Source organism: Scyliorhinus torazame, chromosome 11, assembly GCF_047496885.1.
Source record: "Scyliorhinus torazame isolate Kashiwa2021f chromosome 11, sScyTor2.1, whole genome shotgun sequence".
Classification (NCBI taxonomy): Eukaryota; Metazoa; Chordata; class Chondrichthyes; order Carcharhiniformes; family Scyliorhinidae; genus Scyliorhinus; species Scyliorhinus torazame.
This window is the reverse complement of record NC_092717.1, coordinates 159059639-159078915: the sequence shown is the minus strand read 5'-3', so window position 1 is coordinate 159078915 and position 19277 is coordinate 159059639. Positions and strand designations below refer to the sequence as shown.

At 42.4% G+C, this 19277-nt stretch overlaps 1 protein-coding gene across 5 annotated transcripts in view; it reads left to right on the top strand.

Moving 5' to 3' along the window:
- The window catches only part of snx16 (sorting nexin 16), a 50117-nt gene extending 35178 nt beyond the window's left edge, over window positions 1-14939 (top strand). For all 5 annotated transcript variants that reach the window (XM_072467929.1, XM_072467932.1, XM_072467933.1 and 2 more), the window contains 3 exons: window positions 10693-10829; window positions 12117-12233; window positions 13397-14939. In XM_072467929.1, coding sequence (XP_072324030.1) covers window positions 10693-10829; window positions 12117-12233; window positions 13397-13502 — 360 coding nt within the window. In that variant the 3' untranslated portion in view covers window positions 13503-14939. The remainder of the gene's footprint in view (window positions 1-10692; window positions 10830-12116; window positions 12234-13396) is intronic.
- Window positions 14940-19277: the final 4338 nt, after the last annotated feature.

The following is a 19277-nucleotide window of genomic DNA, read 5'->3' as shown; positions in this document are numbered from 1 at the left end:
TGCCACATTACATGCTTTGGCGTCCTGAATATCGGCTACCTTAGTTGCTGGACTACAAATGCGGTTCCCATTCCCCTGCCAAATTAGTTTGAACCCTCCCGAAGAGTACTAGAAAACCTCCCTCCCAGAATATTGGTGCCCCTCTAGTTCAGATGCAACCCGTCCTGCTTGTACAGGTCCCACCTTCCCCAAAATGCCCCCACCTTCCCCCTCCAATTATCCAAATACCTGAAGCCCTCCCTCCTACACCATTCCTGCAGCCACGTGTTCAGCTGCACTCTCTCCCTATTCCTAGCCTCGCTATCACGTGGCACTGGCAACAAACCAGAGATGACATCTCTGTCTGTCCTGGCTTTTAACTTCCAGCCTAACTCCCTAAACTTGTTTATTACCTCCACACCCCTTTTCCTACCTATGTCATTGGTACCAATGTGCACCACGACTTCTGGCTGCTCCCCCTCCCCCTTAAGGATCCTGAAGACACAATCCGAGACATCCCTGGCACCCGGGAGGCAACATACCTTCCGGGAGTCTCGCTCGCGACCACAGAATCTCCTATCTATTCCCCTAACCATTGAATCTCCTACAACTATTGCTTTTCTATTCTCCCCCCTTCCCTTCTGAGCCCCAGAGCCAAACTAAGTGCCAGAGACCTGGCCGCTAGGGCCTTCCCCCGGTAAGTCATCCCTCCCCAACAGCATCCAAAACGGTATACTTGTTTTGAAGGGGAACGGCCACGAGGGATCCCTGCACTGTCTACCTGTTTGTTTTTTTCCCCCTGACTGTAACCCAGCTATTCTTGTCCTGTACCTTGGGTGTGGTTACCTCCGTGTAACTCTTCTCAATCACCCCCTCTGCCTCCCGGATGATCAGAAGTTCATCCAGCTTCAGCTCCAGTTCCCCATCACGGTCCTTGAGGAGCTGAAGTTGGGTGCACTTCCCACAGGTATAGTCAGCGGGGACACCGGTGGTATCCATCACCACCCACATCCTACAGGAGGAGCATGCAACTGGCCTAGCCTCCATCCCCTCTTACCTGACAGAATATAGCTGCCCTGTGGGCTAACTAGATCTCCGCCCTCTGACTCTGCTCCCAGTCAGCTACACTTTCTGTAAACTCCTGGCTCTCTTCTCACTCTTTGCGGAAATGTCGGAAACAAAATGAAAGGAGCACCTTACTCCCTCCTCACCTAACTCCCTCGGTCACCAAACTCTTACTATAGCACTCCAATGCACCAAATTCAGCACTCAGTGCAAAACCTGCAAAGACTTGTGCTACCGTGGGGTAGCATGGTAGCACAAGTGGGTAGCACTGTTGCTTCACAGTGCCAGGGTCCCAGGTTTCATTCCCTGCTGGATCACCGTCTGTGTGGAGTCTGCATGTTCTCCCCGTGTCTGCTTGGGTTTCCTCCGGGTGCTCCGGTTTCCTCCCACAGTCCAAAGATGTTCAGGTTAGGTGGATTGGCCATGATAAAAGGCCCTTAGTGACCAAAAAGGTTAGGAGAGGTTATTGGGTTATGGGGATAGGGTGGAAGTGGGGGCTTAAGTGGGTCGGTGCAGACTCGATGGGTCGAATGGCCTCCTTCTGCACTGTATGTTCTATAAGAGTAAGGCGATGGTGTTACGATGGGGAGATGTTAGGAAATTGGATCAAAAGTGTAGTGGGCTATTTGGGGATTAGCAGATGGAGGGTAAAACTGCTGGCACTGAGTCAGAGGTATACACCCACACCTACCCTAGATTGTTCCATTCACACTTAAACTCGTTCATGGGAATAAACAGGATACTGTTGTTCAGCCGGAGTGATTCACTCAAGATCCATTGTCCTCCGGAGCAGTCTGATCTGATCAGCCATTAGCCAATTAGAGTCTGATGGCCTCCTTTGTTTATAAATTGGAGGTTAGTTGCACATTCATAGAATGGTCCTATTCTTTTGTGTAAATGGGAGTGGGCAATCAAAAGCCCAGATAGCGTGATGAGTTCAAGTCTGGACACCCCATTGTTTAGGGGTTGTGCATAGCTTGGAGAGAAAAATAATCCTGGATCACAGATCGGGGCAGAAGGATTTGGAAAATCACCGGGAGACGTCATGAACAGCAAGAATATTTTCTGTAAATGCAAGTATCATTTTTACCTGACTGTGTAAGTGGGGTTGAGTTATATGTCCATTTTACGTGCTGTTATGTTGGGGTTAAGAGATGCACTTAAGCGGTTCTTGTTATGTTTGATGTTTAAATATTGTTTTTCTTTTGTTTTAATAAAGTTTTTTGTTCATAAAAAAATAACCAAGCCCTATTTCTTATGCAATCACTCCTGGAGCGAATCGATCTTTCCGCACAGTCTTAAAAATTAAAAAACGTGCAGTTCTGGTCCAGTATTGTAGACACTGTTGGGATCTGACGGTGTTTGTAATAGTGGGAAACAAACGTTTTCATAGTACAAGGCTTGCCCTGTACCAACTGGTGCCATCACTTGCACAACGGAATTGCCATGTTTGGCATGTGGCAAATGGAACCATTTTGTGAAATGCTGCAGATCTAAACTACAGCAACCTGTCTATGCCACAGCTACATTGCAGCTGGCCATTTCTCCAGAGTTCAGAACATGAACAAGGTAAACAGATTTGAGTTCAATCAGAGCAAGCTAGCCACTGAGCCTCTGCTGTGAAAATGTTGGCACCATAATGTAGAAGGGTGCGATTTTCACCACCTTAAATATTGGCTGCAGCAGTGCAAAACTAAAAGTAAAGATCAACATTGGAGCAAAGTGCAACGTACTGCCCAGACAATTTCTGGGAGAAATAGACCCCATACACTGCACCAGATCCTAACACTAACGGATCTTGTGACGTATGACAGTCAAATTACCCGCACAAAAGGTGTTGCCACTCCATTGCACATAGGGCAGCTTCCAGTTTCATATCGTTGACCAAAACGTAAAGCCGTTGTTGGGTCTTCAGGAGAAGCATCATACTGGAGCTAATCCACTTTGGTCCCGATGAAGGCACTCTGCAGCACTAGGCCCCACAAGTGATAGAATATAAAGACCAGTTCAACGGCGACGTCATCCTGAAGCTATCTGTGAAGCACATACAAGGCTAGATGACTCTGTACCACTTGTCGCCTTTGCTCTGAGAAGCGTACTCCTAGCTATTAAGCAAAAGGTAGTTGATGAACTGGACCGGATGACAATACTGGCTATCATACCTCCAGAGATGAGGCCACAAGAGTAGCTTTCAGCAATGATGGCTGCCGTAAAGAAAGATGGCACGGTCAGAATTTGTATCAACCCTGTCCACCTAAACAAGGCGCTGCTCGGACCTCATTACGTTATAAAGACGGTTGAACAGGTTACAGCTGACCAGCCCAATGCTGAGTCTTTCAGCATCTTGGATGCAAAATGCAGGTTCTGGCAAATTCCATTGGATGAAGAATCCTCAACTCACTATATTCATGTCTCTGGTTTCTACGCATGCCATATTGGATCCTGTCCAAAATTGCCCTTAGTGTAGGGTGGGGTTACTGGGATAGGGTGGAGGTGTGGACCTTGGGTAGGGTGCTCTTTCCAAGAGCCGGTGCAGACTCGATGGGCTGAATGGCCTCCTTCTGCACTAAATTCTATGATAATCTATGATGATATTGGATCTCCACTGGCAGTAAGGTTTTCAAATGGTGCATGGAGAAACTCTTTGCAAGGCAACCTGCAAGCTCATAATCGATGACACTTGGTCTGGGATTGAACAATGCAAGAACACAATGCGTGTCTTTGTTTAGTCCTCAACAGAATTAGGACCATACAGTTTAAACTCAAGCTGCTTGATACAGATTCGGAGTCAACCAGGTTCTCCCCTATGTAGGTTACTTACTCACAATTGACGGTGTGAAACCAGATCAAGACAAGACAATGGCTAAACGACAGATGTCCATTCCTGAGGCCAAGCACGCTTTTCAGCCTTTCCTTGGTATGGCAAAGTCATTCCTTGCTACAGTGAGGTCACTGGAACCCTTCGTTACCTCCTCCATCAAAATGTCAAATGCTGTTTGAAGGAACGCAAATTTAAGCAGGCACTTGGCCCCTCCGATGCTACAGTACTTCACATTCAAGCCCTGTACTATCCGCAGATGCCTCCCAGCACGGACTTGGCACAATCTACATCCAGAATGGCCTTTGCATCAAGAGCCCTCACTTGGCACTTTGCCCAGATTGAGAAGGAACTCCTTGCCCTTGTTTTCACTTGTCAAAAATTCCATGGTTTTATGTACAGTAAATGATCATCAGCTACTCAACTATTCTTAAGTCTCTTCACACTGCATCTGCATGGTTGCAGTGCATGGTACTCAAGCTGCAATGCTACAACCTCTGTCATGTACAACCATAATAAGGAGTTCTGCCTGGCTGATGCCTTTTCCAGAGCCTTCCTACCCACCACTGACGAGGCAAATCATGAGGAGGGCCTCGACTTCATGACTGTAGAGGTGCTTTCTGCTTGTCGAATCCCAGAACTCTTACTGATGGATCTCGCATGCTGGCAACTTCACGATGTCATCATGAAATTAGGTTGCTCATTCAAAGAGCCAGTATAGGTGTGATGGGCCAGGTGGCCTTCTTCTGGGGGCTGGTTTAGCACAGGGCTAAATAGCTGATTTTTAAAGCAGGCCAGCAGCGCGGTTCAATTCCCGTACCAGCCTCCCCGAACAGGCGCCGGAATGTGGCAACTAGGGGCTTTCACAGTAACTTCGTTTGAAGCCTATTTGTGACAATAAGCGATTTTCATTTAATTTCATTTCATGAAAGGCTAGCCCGAGTCTTCAAGGGAACTTCCTCACAAACTCGCACATTCTTTTCCATGAGAGATTAACTAACCGTTATCATGTTGGGGAGATACTAGAAATTTGGGTTCCGAATGGGAAAAAGGAAGCAGACAATTAAACACTAAGATTAAAAACAAATTACTACAGATGCTGGAATCTGAAACAAAGCAGAAAACACTGGACAATCTCAGCAGGTCTGACTGCATCTGTAGAGAGAAAAGGAAGCTAACGTTTTGAGTCTGGATGACTTTGGGAGCTTTGACAAAAGTCATCCAGACTCAACGTTCGCTCCTTTTCTCTCCAAAGTTGCTGCCAGACCTACTGAGATTGTCTAGTATTTTCTGTTTTTGTTGAAGGTTTAAACAGATTGAAGGAAAATCCTGTTAGCCTGAACTCAAAAGGGAAATGCCCATACCAGGCTGAGTCACACGCTCCCATTCAGACTCAAACTCGTTGGATAATGCGGATAATGCACAATGTGATTTACCAAAGACCCATTGTCTTTTGGGACATTCCTGCAAGAACAGCCATTATCCAATTAACAGAATCTGATGACCTAATGGTCTATCAATGGAAGGTAGTTGCATATGAATGGCGTAGCTCTGGCCTTTTGTGTAAACCGGGGAGGGGAAAGGAGAGCTTTGTTCGGGGCTGGGCAGAGCTTAGAGCAAGAAATCATTTTGAGAACCAAGGCAGTAGCAGGTGGGCAGCCGAGGAGACAGGTCAGGAAACCTGGAAGCAGAAGGCTGTGGCGATCAGCCAGTCAGGTCATGAAGCCTGTTCGCTTAAAATTTAAGCAATCATGGAACAGCTCATGGAAACTGCTGCCACAGAAAGAGAAAGCTTTGGAAAAAGGATTCTGAAAGTGATGCCCGAACAGAAGAAAGATTGCTTCATAAATTAAAGTGCAGCCTTTGCCTGGATGTAATGCCAAGTGTTGTTTAGTGGGACGTTGTGTGTTAAAGTTAAGGAACTACATATTCTGTTGGTGTTAGAACTGTGAAGTTTGAAAGTTTAAATATCTTTTGTTTCAAAAAGTTCTGTTTATAAAATTACATCCCAATTTATTTTATTATCACTCCAGGACGAATCTATCTTTTCTGCACAGACTTAAATTTAAAACATTACGTGTCTGGTTCAGTATCCTAGCCATTGTTGAGGTCTGACCAGGCATTTAAATACCATACAAGATAGATTTATACTGCTTGGCCAGCAATTCATCATCCCTACCTTTCTGCAGAGGTACTATACCGAGCCACTCACAACAAGGACACCCAGGGCTGGATGCAACCAGATACAGGGCTATGAACTGGCTGATGTAGCCCAATTAGTGTTTTTTAAAAATAAATTTAGAGTACCGATTTCATTTTTTCCAATTAAGCGGCAATTTAGAGTGGGCAATCCACCTACCCTGCACATCTTTGGGTTGTGGGGGTGAAACACATGCGAACACGGGGAGAACATGCAAACTCCACACGGACAGTGACCCAGAGCCGGGATCGAACCTGGGACCTTGGCGTCGTGAGGCAGCAATGCTAACCACTGTGCTACCGTGCTGCGCCCCCTTCCCCATTAATGTTTTGCACAATGTTAAGTGTTATTAGCCTGTTCAACTTTGTATGTTTTAAATAGTTTTCATCTAGTGACTGTTCTATGCAGTTACACCTAACCTGAGTACTACTGGTTGTCCCAACTTAAACAGGGAAGATGTAAACCAGGTGGTCATATGAATGCTGGGATGATGTGGGTACAAAAGGGGTCATTTGTTGGGAGCTCTGGCACCGGGATTCTTCCTGGAGCACAAGCAGACACTATGCAAGAACTGTTCAGAGATGACCATAAATCTTTATTGTTCTAAGTCCGTGGTCACCAGTCATTGCAACCCAGTTCTTTGACAATTGGTTTCATGGTTGACTTCAGGGTCAATTCAGTAGCCCTGTTGCTTTCCCTCATTGAGGTGATTTAAAGATATGGATGAACAATTTGTTCTTCTGGTGACTGTATGAGAGATGGAGTTCCTTTTAGGTCTCCGTGGCATCTGGGTCATACATTTGCGAAACAGGGTCTGAATGCTTGTAAGTTGGGTTGAAGAGAAGGAGAGAGATGGAATGACCCCACTTGGGTCATTTTCCTTCAGAACAGGACACACAGGGATTGACTTGTCACATGACTGTCCCTCTCTAACTGACCAGTAATTGAAACATAGAGAACATAGAACATTACAGCACAGTACATGCCCTTCAGTCCTCGATGTTGCGCCGACCTGTGAAACCACTCTAAAGCCCATTTACACTATTCCCTTATCGTCCATATGTCTATCTAATGACCATTTGAATACCCTTAGTGTTGGCGAGTCCACTACTGTTGCAGGCAGGGCATTCCACACCCTTACTACTCTCTGAGTAAAGAACCTACCTCTGACGTCTGTCTTATATCTATCTCCCCTCAATTTAAAGCTATGTCCCCTTGAGCTAGACATCACCATCCGAGGAAAAAGGCTCTCCCTGTCCACCCTATCCAATCCTCTGATCATCTTGTATGCCTCAATTAAGTCACCTCTTAACCTTCTTCTCTCTAACAAAAACAGCATCAAGTCCCTCCGCCTTTCCTCATAAGATCTTCCCTCCATATCAGGCAACATTCTGGTAAATCTCCTCTGCACCCTTTCCAATGCTTCCACATCCTTCCTATAATGCGGTGACCAGAATTGCACGCAATACTCTAAATGCGGCCACACCAGAGTTTTGTACAGCTGTACCAGACCTCATGGCTCCGAAACTCAATCCCTCTACCAATAAAATCTAACACACCGTACGCCTTCTTAACAACCCTCTCAACCTGAGTGGCAACTTTCAGGGATCTATGTACATGGACACCGAGATCTCTCTGCTCATCCACACTGCCAAGAATCTTACCATTAGCCCAGTACTCTGTCTTCCTGTTATTCCTTCCAAAATGAATCACCTCACACTTTTCTGCGTTAAACTCCATTTGCCACCTCTCAGCCCAGCACTGCAGCTTATCTATGTCCCTCTGTAACTTGTAACATCCTTCCGCACTGTCCACAGCTCCACCGACTTTAGCGTCATCTGCAAATTTACTCACCCATCCTTCTACGCCCTCCTCCAGGTCATTTATAAAAATGACAAACCGCAGTGGCCCCAAAACCGATCCTTGTGGTACACCACTAGTAACTGGACTCCAGTCTGAACATTTCCCATCAACCACCACCCTTTGTCTTCTTCCAGCTAGCCAATTTCTGATCCAAACTGCTAAATCTCCCTGAATCCCATGCTTCCGTATTTTCTGCAGTAGCCTACCGTGGGGAACCCTATCAAACGCTTTACTGAAATCCATATACACCACATCAACTGCTTTACCCTCATCCACCTGTTTGGTCACCTTCTTAAAGAACTCAATAAGGTTTGTGAGGCACAACCTACCCTTCACGAAACCGTGTTGACTATGTCTAATCAAATTATTCCTTTCCAGATGATTATACACCCTATCTCTTATAAACCTTTCCAAGATTTTGCCCACAACAGAAGTAAGGCTCACTGGTCTATAGTTACCGGGGTTGTCTCTACTCCCCTTCTTGAACAAAGGGACAACATTTGCTCTCCTCCAGTCTTCTGGCACTATTCCTGTTGACAAAGATGACTTAAAGATCAAGGCCAAAGGCTCAGCAATCTCCTCCCTAGCTTCCCAAAGAATCCTAGGATAACTCCCATCCGGCCCAGGGGACTTATCTATTTTCACCCTTTCCAGAATTGTTATCACCTCCTCCTTATGAACCTCATGCCCTTCTAGTCTAGTAGCCTGAATCTCCGTATTCTCCTCGACAACATTGTCTTTTTCCTGTGTGAATACTGACGAAAAATATTCATTTAGCACCTCTCCTATCTCCTTGGACTCCAAGCACAACTTCCCACTACTGTCCTTGACTGGCCCTACTCTTACCCTAGTCATTCTTTTATTCCTGACATATCTATAGAAAGCTTTAGGGTTATCCTTGATCCTGCCTGCCAAAGACTTCTCATGTCCCCTCCTGGCTCTTCTTAGCTCTCTCTTTAGGTTCTTCCTAGCTAACTTGTAACTATCAAGCGCCCTTACTGAACTCTTTACTCCTCTTTACATAAGCCTCCTTCTTCCCCTTGACAAGTGTTTTGACTGCCTTAGTAAACCACGGTTCCCTTGCTCGACCACTTCCTCCCTGCCTGACAGGCACATACTTATCAAGGACACGCAGTAGCTGTCCCTTGAACAAGCTCCACATTTCCATTGTGCCCATCCCCTGCAGTTTTCCTCTCCATCCGATGCATCCTAAGTCTTGCCTTATCGCATCATAATTGCCTTACCCCCAGATATAACTTATACCTATCCCTTTCCATCACTAAAGTAAACTTAATCGAATTGTGGTCACTATCACCAAAGTGCTCACCTACCTCCAAATCTAACACCTGTCCTGGTTCATTACCCAGTACCAAATCCAATATGGCCTCGCCTCTCGGTCTATCTACATACTGTGTCAGGAAACCCTCCTGCACACATTGGACAAAAACGGACCCATCTAAAGTACTCTAACTATAGCGTTTCCAGTCAATATTTGGAAAGTTAAAGTCCCCCATAACAACTACCCTGTTGCTGCTTTCGCTCCTATCCAGAATCATCTTTGCAATCCTTTCCTCTACATCTCTGGAACTTTTTGGAGGCCTATAGAAAACCCCTAACAGGGTGACCTCTCCTTTCCTGTTTCTAACTTCAGCCCATACTACCTCAATTGACGAGTCCTCATCAAACGTCCTTTCTGCCACCATAATACTGTCCTTGACTAACAATGCTACCCCTCCCCCTCTTTTACCACCTTCCCTGAAATATCTAAACCCTGGCACCTGCAACAACCATTCCTTTCCCTGCTCTATCCATGTCTCCGAAATGGCCACAACATCGAAGTCCCAGGTACCAACCCATGCCGCAAGTTCACCCACCTTATTCCGGATGCTCCTGGCATTGAAGAATGGTTTATTCTGATTGTAGCTTGATTAAATTATATCTGGGAATTCCTCATTGTCCAAGTGATTAGGTTTAATGCTTCATCTCCAACCAGATGCAGGCTTTGTGAATGGGGACAGGATATGTGGTTTACTCATATTTCCTTGAGGTAATTTCAGATGGTTCTGACCGTTTAATCCTCATAGTTACTCTGAAGAGTTAGGAGGAAAAAAAGCACTTCTGACGAGTATTTTAAAGACCCAGACCAAGCCCTGCATGAACCCACCCCCTTTCCTTAACCTGTGAATATAAATATTCTACACAAATTATAGTTCTCCCCTTGCAAGGTAATGCTGCTCTGAGGCTGAAATGTTGCTATCAAGTTATTACTGAACTCAAAATAAAATGGGCACTTAACGAAGCAGGGAGTAAGAGATGATGTGTACAGCTAACTTTAATGTCATAACATTGATATTCAACACATGGTTTCCTTAGGTACAAAGTAAGGCTGTGCTCCTTTAAAGTAGTTGACAGATTTAGATAACAATTACTCATTGGGGATCAATTTTATTTCTTTAATGATTTATCAACGCAGTAAAGGTAAAACTATTCGAGATGATGGAACCAAGGCTTGTTAGTGTCTGGAAAAGAGGGATTACTAATATGGGTGTATTCCTCTTTGGAAACTGGTTGATCTGACCAGATGTATTTTTCCAACATGTTCTGTTTTTTAATCTGCGAATTATGTCTTATTGTGCTTTTGAAAGTTGCAATACATTTACACCATAGTTATGATTATTTAAGGCATAGTCTCATAGTCGTATCATATTGAACAATTTGGCTCAATGAAAGATCCAGTGCATTATATTTGTTATGGTTTTCCAACCAGGCTTTCTGTGAAACATTGGAAGAAACTAACTACAGACTGCAAAAGGAACTTTCTGAAAAGCAAAAGGAAATTGAGGCTTTGAAAAAATTGCTAGAAGAAAAACATCGTCATATGGAGGTTTTAGAAAATAAAATCAGGTATTTGGTGATGCAATTTATTTGTGGATTTTCTTTTGATTTGCTAAGATCAATGCCCTAAGTATCATGTTGCCTAATCGGTGACAGTTTTAACAATTCATCCATTTCAAGGAGTTACATTATTTAATTGCCTCCTTCCTTTGGGATACTTGGATAATTGTGCGGTGTGACAGTTGCGCTGAGAACTTGATTTTTGAGACGAGATCTAATTAGTCAATGGACTGAGCTCTATCCAGCAATATTAGAAGGAAAATATAGTAGAATTGCAGTACTTGGTTTCTTCCAGCAACTATTTCAAAGGGACTTAGTGCTGATTTTGGAGAGTTATTCACATGGCCTCTTGGCTGAAAAAGTACACAAACTTGCACAACTTTCAAAAATAGTTTTGGTACAGCTGACACCTGGAATACTTTTAATTACAAACTAATACTGCAAAATAGATAATACTAAAGCTAAGGAGAGGTGGTTGTCAGACACAAGGTAATTCTGGATTGTTGTAAATGTGGGTTGTTGTAAAAGTATCAGCAGTGTCTTGGACATCGCAATAGTAGATTGTGTACTGAAATGCGAGATTACGTAACTCTTCACTTGTGAAATATAAACTATACTGCCCTGTGTATAAAGAGCATTATACCCCAGTTTACAGTCTAATTGTTTTCCTGATATTGTGTGAACTTAATTCAAACTCAAATGTGCTGTTTCTGCCGACTTGATATGCTTTTCTGGTTCCCTATCTGCAGCTTTCCTGATCAGGCCATTGAATGTCAGTTAGGTTGTTCAACCATAAATGTTCCCATAACTGAACCTGTCCTCGTGTAGTATTGGTACAGCAGGACAAACCTCTTTGACAGCAATTTAAAGAACATTTTCAGTTTCTGCTGTGAGTTTGAAGATTGCCAATTCTTGCAAGACATTTCAGACCTGGGTATTTTTTTCTCCTTTTCTTGACGTTAAGACTGTAATAGTTTAGCCCTGCTGCCTCACTGCGCCGAGGTCCCAGGTTCAATCCCGGCTCTGGGTCACTGTCCGTGTGGAGTTTGCACCTTCTCCCCATGTTTGTGTGGGTTTCGCCCCTACAACCCAAAGACGTGCAGTCTAGGTGGATTTACCATGCTAAATTGTCCCTTAATTGGAAAAATTTAATTGGGTACTCTAAATTTATTTTAAAAAGGAAAAAAAAGACTGTAAAAGTCATAAATGCAGTATGAATATATGCATGCTGTAAAGCTGGTGTGTTGTATAATTTTTGTATTAAAATGTGGCTTTGCATTCTTTACTGTTTTGTAGAGAAATATCCTTGGAACAAGAGAAAACACGTAGACCTTCTGGACAAGAGAGTGAATGTAGTGGAGAAGTTGAATCTTCTGCAGTAGAAGCTGACCAAGCTGTAATAGAAGATAACAGGTAAACCTGAAGCCATTTAAACTAAATCATGGGGGAAAATGCTTAATTTAAAAAAAGATTATAACCACATCTCCAATTTCTTTACCCATTTCTGCCTTCTCCCTTCAATCTTCCCTTTATATGCAATCCCCCTCTGTTTAAAACGAATCCCAGAAACCTTTGTAGACACATCATGACAGAAGTAGCACAGTGGTTAGCACTGTTGTTTCACAGTGCCAGGGACCCGGGTTCGATTCCCAGCTTGGGTCACTGACGGTGCTGAATCTGCACGTTCTCCTCGCCTGTGATGTGTGGGTTTCCTCCGGGTGTTTCGGTTTTCTACCACAAGTCCCGAAAGATGTGCTGTTAGGTGATTTGGATATTGAATTCTCCCTCCGTGTACCCGAACAGGTGCTGGAGTGTGGCGACTAGGGGACTTTAACTAACTTCATTGCAGTATTAATGTAAACTACTTGTGACACTAATAAAGATTGTTATTATTTGCCTTTTTATTGGTATGGGCCCTGTAATCTATTTGAACAGATTATGCTAGTGATCAGATAATCCCTTCCTTAGTGCCCAAATGTTAGTCTGTTTTAAATCAAGAATCTTGGCTTCTGACATGTCACTCCTTTAAACTCAAATGGAATTAACACTGTTGATGCTTCTCAATACCAGATTGTCTATGTTTTTGTTTTGGTTTCTGACATAAGTTTTTCTGCTTTAGGAAACTGTATTAAAATTTGTAATAATTCTAATTCATTTCCAATTTTTATTTTACAATTAATACCTTTTATTCTTTTATGCCTTGCTGATCTGTGTTACTATCTTTGATGCAGTTTCTAATGCACAAAATTTCAGTCTGGACTGAGATTTAAATATTTAATGTTTAGCAATATTAATCATGGCCCATAAAGACACTTGGTAAGGAAAATGTTACACGCGGGGGGGGGGGGGGGGGGGGGGGGGGGGGGGGGGCTGGTTTTCAGACCTATTTCTCTACATTACAACACGAGTGAGCCTCAGCACTCGAATCCTTTATGTACACCACCACCAGTGCTCCAATCCGCTATAGATTTTTAAAATTCTCTTGCTTAATTGGATTGCTGTTGACCTCAATTTTATTTAAATGTTTAAAATATAAAGGCAGGATGTTTAATTTTATATTTAACATTTTTTATTAGCTCTGGTATGGAGTCTGATAAAGAACAAGCTGGAGCCTCCTGGAATAGCCCTGTAACTGAAACATCTTCACCTGTGGAAGAAGCCCAAGCTGCAGAAGAAGACTGATAGCATTTGTTAACGCTGATAATTATTCTTGATAATATATTGCAATAGCTGTAGCTGGAATACAGCTCAAAGCTATGAATCAATATGGTTTCTACAATTCGTGCATGTTTTTAGGATTCATCATTCTTGACGTAGCCAAGGAAACTGCTCTTTCTATAAATAAATATTTAAATATATTTTTGCCTGATGCAACAAAGTAGATTTTATTAATTCGACTTTATTAGGCTCTGAATTTTGCAAATGTGCTCTTAACTGTAGGTCCAAACTATTTCCTTGCAGACAAATTGGGCTATTGATCCTATGGTAGAACCATTCAATTTTATTTGTATTTTTTTTCTGTAAGCTGCATTCAATTTCCATTCCGAAGAATATACAGGGATAGTTTGGCTAAAATGCAAGTATGATATGGCCATTTCACTAATCAAGTTATATTTTCCTAGTGACATGAAAGCCAATTTTGTTTCCTGCCGTTAACTAAACTAAACATAACATTACGTAGAACAATTAAACTTTTGAATGTCATTAAGTTTCTCCAAAACAAAACTAATGGTTTGGACGGGCATCAATGCATCGCAGGAAGTGATTGAGCCTTGTTTAAACTGCATAAATTATGTTTTATCTAATGGCCACAAAAGGTAGCATTTAATCTCATTTAGTTTTGTTCCCAAAATTTGTCTGTTAAACAGACTTTTGTTTAGACCAGAAGCAAAAATGTACCTGTTAATTTTGTCAATAAAGTGATAATCTCAATAGGGTTTTTGCTGACCTGTGGTGTATGGCACAGTAATTTACAGTTTACTACCACTTGTGACTAGAAAAAAGATATTGTTCACTAAACTGTGGTGTAGACCACACATTTGAATTTTGTCAAGTTTCATTGGCAAAAGATGTTTTAATTTTTGAGATACCTTGTCTTATTACAATCAATTTGTGACGTTGGTTCATCAAAGTTGCATATCTTGATTGCTCCAAGTGCCTTGTTTTTCTAGATTTGCAGAAGATGTAACATGGCAGTTTTTACTTCATCCATATCCGTTACTGAGAGTCTGTGGCAGGTAATGAAGTTTGGATGGTATAGAATTTTAACAGAAATGCCTGATTTCATATTAGGGATCTTTTTATTTATGCCAGTAATTCTGATTGAAATCTATAGCTCCTAAAGATGATATTTAACAGATCAGATGCTTTAATTTTCCACTGGAAGCCTTGCATAACTGTTTTGTCATGTGTAAATATGCATTATTTGTGTGATGTGCCAAATTTATGGAGAGTTTATGCATGACTTAAATTGCAGCATATTACCATGTGGCTACCCCACCACACCGCATTTGCATAGAAACAAATACAACTTTCTGAAAAGTTTTAATTTGCATGGTTGCATTTATGGAAAAATTATGTTTTTTTTAAATAAAGTTTTTTTTTCCCATTTAACATTCAGTACTGTGATCTTGACATTTTCTGCAAAAAAATAGTGATTTAATTTGTATAATTTGTGTATTTTCTTTTAAATAAGATCATCAAGTGACAGGACTCCAACCCATTACTTTTTTTAAATGGTCATTTAACCTAAATCCACTCTTCTACTATTATGACCTTTCTAATAACTTGGCTAAATGGCATCTGGGACTATGTCTTACTCAAAGCAAATAAAATCACCAAAGTTATTTTTAAAGCTAAGAAGCGAATCCCTAATGTATGGAGATGTTGATAAGTTTTAAATAATTTAGAATACCCAATTCTTTTTCTTTGCAATTAAGGGGCAATTTAGTGTGGCCAGTTCACCTACCCTGCACATCTTTGGGGTGCAGACACTGGGTGAATGCAAAAATTCCACAGTGACCCGGGGCCGGGATCGAACCCGGGTCCTTGGTGCCGCGAGGCAGCAGTGCTAACCTCTGTGTCACTGTACCGCCCAGAGATGTTGGTAAGTTAACTCTGAAAAAACTTGACCTTCAGTCTGCGTTTCTACAGCAAAAGCGTTCATATTTTGCACCTCTGCATTTGGAAAGTTTTGCAGACCTGTGACTTTGTTGGGTTTCAGAGCCTCGAGTAACAGATTTGCAGATCTCATTTTCAGCGCTAGCTCAGTAATTACAGCTCTAGAAATTACTTTGATGGGCATAAAATGGACATGATGTACCAATCATCCATCAGCTGCAGAGTGGATGATCAAACTAACCATGGCACCTGTGGTGCAGGAAGCCATTCAAGGGGAGGGGGGGTGGGGAGAGAGAGAGACATAAAGGAATGTAGTGGTAGTAGGGGACAGTATTGACACTGTTCTCTGCAGGAGAGTGAGTGTCCAGCCAGCTGTGTTGCTTGCCCGGTGCCAGGGTTCCGGACTACTTCTCAGGGCTGGAAAAGAACTTGTGGTGGGAAGGAGATATCCAGTTGTCATAGTTACACGTAGGTACCAATGGCCATGGATAGATCTAGGCGAGAGTTTGCATAATAGTGCGAGGAGTTAGTCGCTAAATTAAAAAGCAGAACCTCAAAGGTGATCTGTTATTAACTGAGCCATGTGTCAATTGTTACAGGGCAAATAAAATTAGAGAAATGAATGCTTGACTTAAAAGTTGGACAGTGGGAAGTGGGTACTGGTTTGTAGGGCACTGGCACCAGTACTGGGTAAATGTGGGCTGTACTGATGTTCCAGTGAGCCACATAACTAGGGAAGTAGAGAGGGCTTTAAAATAAATAGTAGCAAATTTGTGAAGATGTGATGAACCAAAGTCAAGGCAAGAGAGAAAGGTATTAATATGGGAAATGATGAACAGAACATGACCGGGTAGAGAGCACAAATCTAAACAGTCAAAGCTAGAAGTTACAAAAATAAAAGGACTAAACCTGAAGGCTCTGCATCTGAATACATCTGAAAAAATCAGATGGGCATAGGTAGCCTAGATAAGGCTACCTATGAGGCTCAATGTTTTTGGAATAGTTTCTTGGAAACATCCTGCCACCAACCAGAGTGCAAAGTATGCTAGACCTGAAGGCACCCCTGGGTAACAAAGATCATAAGATGTGCATATTAGGTGGGGTTATGGGAATAGGGTGGGAGAGTGGACCTAGGTAGAGTGCTCTTTCAGTGGGTGGGTGCATACTCGATGGACCAAAGCCAATGTAAATTCTGTTTGAGAGAAAGAGTGGGTTCAAGACGAACATTTTAAACTTACATAAATTATGTGGGAATGAAAGCCAGCAAGCTAAAATGAATTGGGAAATGAGGTTAAAAGATGGATCAGTAGAGACACTGGCAGACATTTAAAGGGATATTTCAGAATACATAGAATAGGTACATTCCAACGAGAAAGAAAGATATCAAGGGGAGGACCCACCATCAGTGGTTAACCAGCAAAATTAAAGAGGGCACCAAATGTAAAGAGCATACATTGGACAAAGATGGTGGCAGGTCTGAAGATTGGACAGAATATACAACCGAAAAGAATGACAGATTAATAAGGGAAAAATAAGTACAAGAGAAAGCTAATTAGTAATATAAATGTGGATAGTAACATGTTTCTATAGATATTTAAATAAAAGTAAGTCTTGAAGTCTTTAGAAAGTCTGGGGCATTAATAATGGAATTCCGAGACGGTAGATCAAACAAACATATATCTTGTATTGGTCTTCACTACAGAGCAGACAAGTAAAATCCCAGAAATAACTAACTAAGTCAGGAACTAAAAGGATGACACTGGAAAATTACCATCACCAGGGAAGTGGCACTGACCGGAGTTGTGGGCTGTAAAATCCCCAGATCCTGATGGACTTCATCAGGTATTAAAAGTGACTGGTGAGATAATTCCGGAGTTGGTTTCAAAATTTCCCGAGTTTGGGGAAGGTGCCATCAGATTGGAAAATAGTAAAACAACAACTTTATTCAAAAAGGGGGGGGGGGGGGGGGGGAGAAAGAGATGGTGAGCAAAAAAACTAGAGCAGTTAGCTTAACATCTGTTGCATGGAAAATGTTGGAAGCTATTATTAAAGATGTTAGAGTAGGGTGTGGAATGTTATGATTATGCAAGTAAAAAGATGAAGACTGTGTTGGGTGGGTTTTAGGTGTGGAGGGTCACACTATGCGAATCATTGTAAGTTTATGGCCATTGTCACCAGTGCAACAAGGAGTATTTAGTGAAGATGTGCTGGGGTGTTGAGAGCAAGCTGGTAAGCAGGGAACTTCAAATGGAAGAAAGCTTCAGTCAACGGCACATCGCTTGGAAAGCTCAGACCAGGCAGAGGAGAACTTTTATTGCGTGCTTTAAGTGGGGGCATGGAGAGCCTATTTATGCGACAGTGAAGGTCGATGGACAGGAAATCAAGATGGTGGTGTTGTAGGGCATTATATGGGTATTACGGGGCAGCACAGTGGTTAGCACTGTTGCCTCACAGTACCAGGAACCAGAATTCGATTCCCACTTTTCTGGAGCTTGCTCTTCCTCCCCATGTCTGCGTGGAATTCCAGTCCAAAGATGTGCAGGTGGATTGGACATGCTGAATTAAATTGCCCCTTAGGGCGAGGTTATAGGGTCTATGTATAGGGGCAGGCGGCCTCTTTCTGTACTGTCGCAATTCTATGATTATACATCATACTGAAATCTATTGCTGATGTCATCAATAAGTGCTGTGACCTGTGTATATTTATATTTAACTGCCATTAGTTTTAATTCTGTTGTTAATTCCAATATTTTGCGAGTTACTTACATTTGAGTCCATACTTTTGTTACTTTTATTTTTTTTTTTTAAATTTCGAGTACCCAATTATTTTTTTCCCCAATTAAGGGGCAATTTAGTGTGGCCAATCCACCTAATCTGCACATCTTTGGGTTGTGGGGGCAAAACCCACGCAGACGTGGGAAGACTGTGTAAACTCCACACGGACAGTGACCCAGGGCCAGGATCCGCGCCACAGTCCCAGTGCTATTTACTGCGCCACATGCCGCCCTTTTATTTTTTAAGATTGACTTTCACCATATTTGACTACCTTTTTGTGGGCAAGTTGCCACACAGGGCACTAATTCAAAGCAACCAGAGTTAACATGGTTTTGTGATGGGAAAATCATGATTAAAAGGAGTCCTGTGTTGTGGATAAAGGGGAACTGGTGAATATATTGCACTTGGATTTCCTCATGGTGTAGGGGGTAACATATTGGCATGGCATGAAGATTGGCTTGTTAAAAGGAAAAAGGTTAGCCATAAAGGGGTCTTTTTCTGCTTGGGATGTAACTACTGGTGTGCCACAGGGATCAGTGCTGGGTCCTTTTTAAGGTAAAGTCGCCATAGTCCCAGATGACCATGGGCTGCTTTCCACTTTGAGGAGGAGAGCTGACTGGTGGTGATTAACCAAAGGATCTCCACACCTCAGGCGAGGGGCAAGATGGAGAAGGCAGGCTTTCTTGAATAGCTTTCTAGTTTATGTAAATGATTTGGATGAAGGGACAGAAGGTATGGTTGCTAAATTTACTGATACAAAGACAGGAAGGTAAGTTGTGAAGAGGACTTGAAAGTACGAGTGGGCAAACATCTGGAAAATAGAGTATAACATGGGCAAATGTGAAATTGTCCATTTTGGCAGGAAGAACAAAAAGCTTGTTATCTAGAGTGAACAAATTGCAGAGCTTGGAGATTGAGGGATGCAGCACATGAATCACAAAAGGCTAGTATGCAGGTAGAGTATGTTGTCTGGAAAGGTAATAGAATGTTATTATTTATGACGAGAGATGGAACACAAAAGTAGATGTTGTACAAGTGAGATCACATCTGGAATACTGCGTA